This window comes from Ipomoea triloba, chromosome 5 (assembly GCF_003576645.1).
Source record: "Ipomoea triloba cultivar NCNSP0323 chromosome 5, ASM357664v1".
NCBI classification, from domain to species: Eukaryota; Viridiplantae; Streptophyta; class Magnoliopsida; order Solanales; family Convolvulaceae; genus Ipomoea; species Ipomoea triloba.
The window spans coordinates 10,544,030-10,545,717 of NC_044920.1; the positions used below are offsets into that span (position 1 = coordinate 10,544,030).

Sequence of the window (1,688 nt, forward strand, 5' to 3'; positions counted from 1 at the left end):
TGCTGTAACACCCCAATTTTCAACTCTTACATTTATTACAAAATCCGTAATCAAACGCTGCGGAAGCTTACATCATATCAACAGAAAACCGGGTGCTACCGCCACACTTAGAGTGAATTCTATCACCTCTTTGACAAACTCCACTCTAANTCACTTGAAATTTTTATGGTAGAACCCTAACTCATAGTACTTGATGTCCGTCAAAAGTTTTGGTCACTTTGATCCACGAATAAACACAGAAAATTCCATCTTTGCCCTTGGCAGTGTGCTGTCCGGAATTTCTCTCTCTCTGGACCAGTTTTGGAGAAAAATTCGAAAACCATACTTATACTACTCCGATCATTATGAAATTTTATATGNATGCAGAGCATATGCCACCCGTGGGTTAGTCAAGGTCCTCCTCCTCTTGCTCAGAAACTAAGGTTTTCCTTCTCTTTTCTCTTTAACGACATTGGTTTTAACCATTTCTTTTCAGAAATTTCAGCTTGGCGCAGTCTGAAAGATCGAGCCGGTAAGAATAGTTCCCGAACTCTTTTTCACTTGAAATTTTTTTGGTAGAACCCTAACTCATAGTACTTGATGTTCATAAAAAGTTTTGGTCATCTAGGTTCACGAATTTACACAGAAAATTCCCTTTTTGCCCTTGGCAGTGTGCTGTCCGGATTTTTCTTCTCTCTGGACCAGTTTTGGAAAATAATTTTGAAACCACACTTATACTACTCCAAAAATTATGAAAATTTTATGGTAGCATCTACACGTATAGAACTACATGTATAAAAAAAATTGGATCAAAATACCTTACCGATTTGTCCCAGAAATTCACGGAAGTTACTGCCAGAGACTAGTTAAATTTCTTGTCAATATTTTCACAAGTGTAAGCCTATATGGGCATAAATATGATTTATACATACACCTTATATACACCATATACAGGCAACTTATACTAAACATTTTTACTAAATTTCACCAAGTCACAATCAACCATCAATTATTCAAATTTGAGCAATCTAGTCCAACTTAAGGGAACTCCTTACCTCCAAAGTAGTTAATATTGTCTTAAAGATGCTTTTGGTGGATTTTCCCCAATTCCTTCTTGAAACCCTAGCTCCCAATTCATCATCATAACAACAAGATTCAAGAAATCAAGACTTAGATTCTTAAACTAGGAAAGGAAATAAAGCTATCTACCGAATAAAATTAAAGTTTTACCGAATCTTTGATGAAGATGTGAAGAAGGATTGGTTATGGAGTTCTTAAGACTTGAGGTTGAAGATGAAGAAAATTCCCTCCTTTTCCTCTCCCTTGTTTCGGCCAAATGGGGAAAATGAAGACCAAAACTTCATTTCCCACTTATATAATAATATTTAGGGGTGGATTAAAGTGACAAGTGTCACAATCCTAGAAATCTTGGAAAAAAATATCTTAACATGGACTGTTTGGGGTTAAAACAGATGAAATTTTGGTAGGAAATAATTTAAATAGAATATTCTTGAAACTAAAATTTTATTCCAGTCAAAAGCTCCAATTTGGGCTAGGTTCGGTACACCGCAGAATCTTCGCGATGTACGATCAAAAATAAATTTTTGCTGCTATGGGCTAATTTAATTCAATAGGAAATTCAAAAATAATGGTATGGTGTCTAGAAATCCCTTTTCTAGGACAAACGAGTCCAAATACTAGTTCCTAAA

General features: G+C 35.3%; 1 protein-coding gene and 1 long non-coding RNA gene across 2 annotated transcripts in view; one reads left to right on the forward strand and one right to left on the reverse strand.

The window, feature by feature from the left end:
• The window catches only part of LOC116020214, a 4,628-nt gene extending 4,207 nt beyond the window's left edge, over positions 1-421 (forward strand). Inside the window, exon 4 of the mRNA XM_031260695.1 lies at positions 367-421. Coding sequence (XP_031116555.1) covers positions 367-421 — 55 coding nt within the window. The remainder of the gene's footprint in view (positions 1-366) is intronic.
• A 645-nt stretch (positions 422-1,066) lies between these two features.
• On the reverse strand, positions 1,067-1,326 carry LOC116019281. Its single transcript, XR_004098685.1, has 2 exons — positions 1,210-1,326; positions 1,067-1,101 (listed from the first exon to the last, which is right to left on the reverse strand). It is a non-coding gene; the product is annotated as an uncharacterized LOC116019281 (long non-coding RNA).
• Between the last annotated feature and the right edge of the window lie 362 nt (positions 1,327-1,688).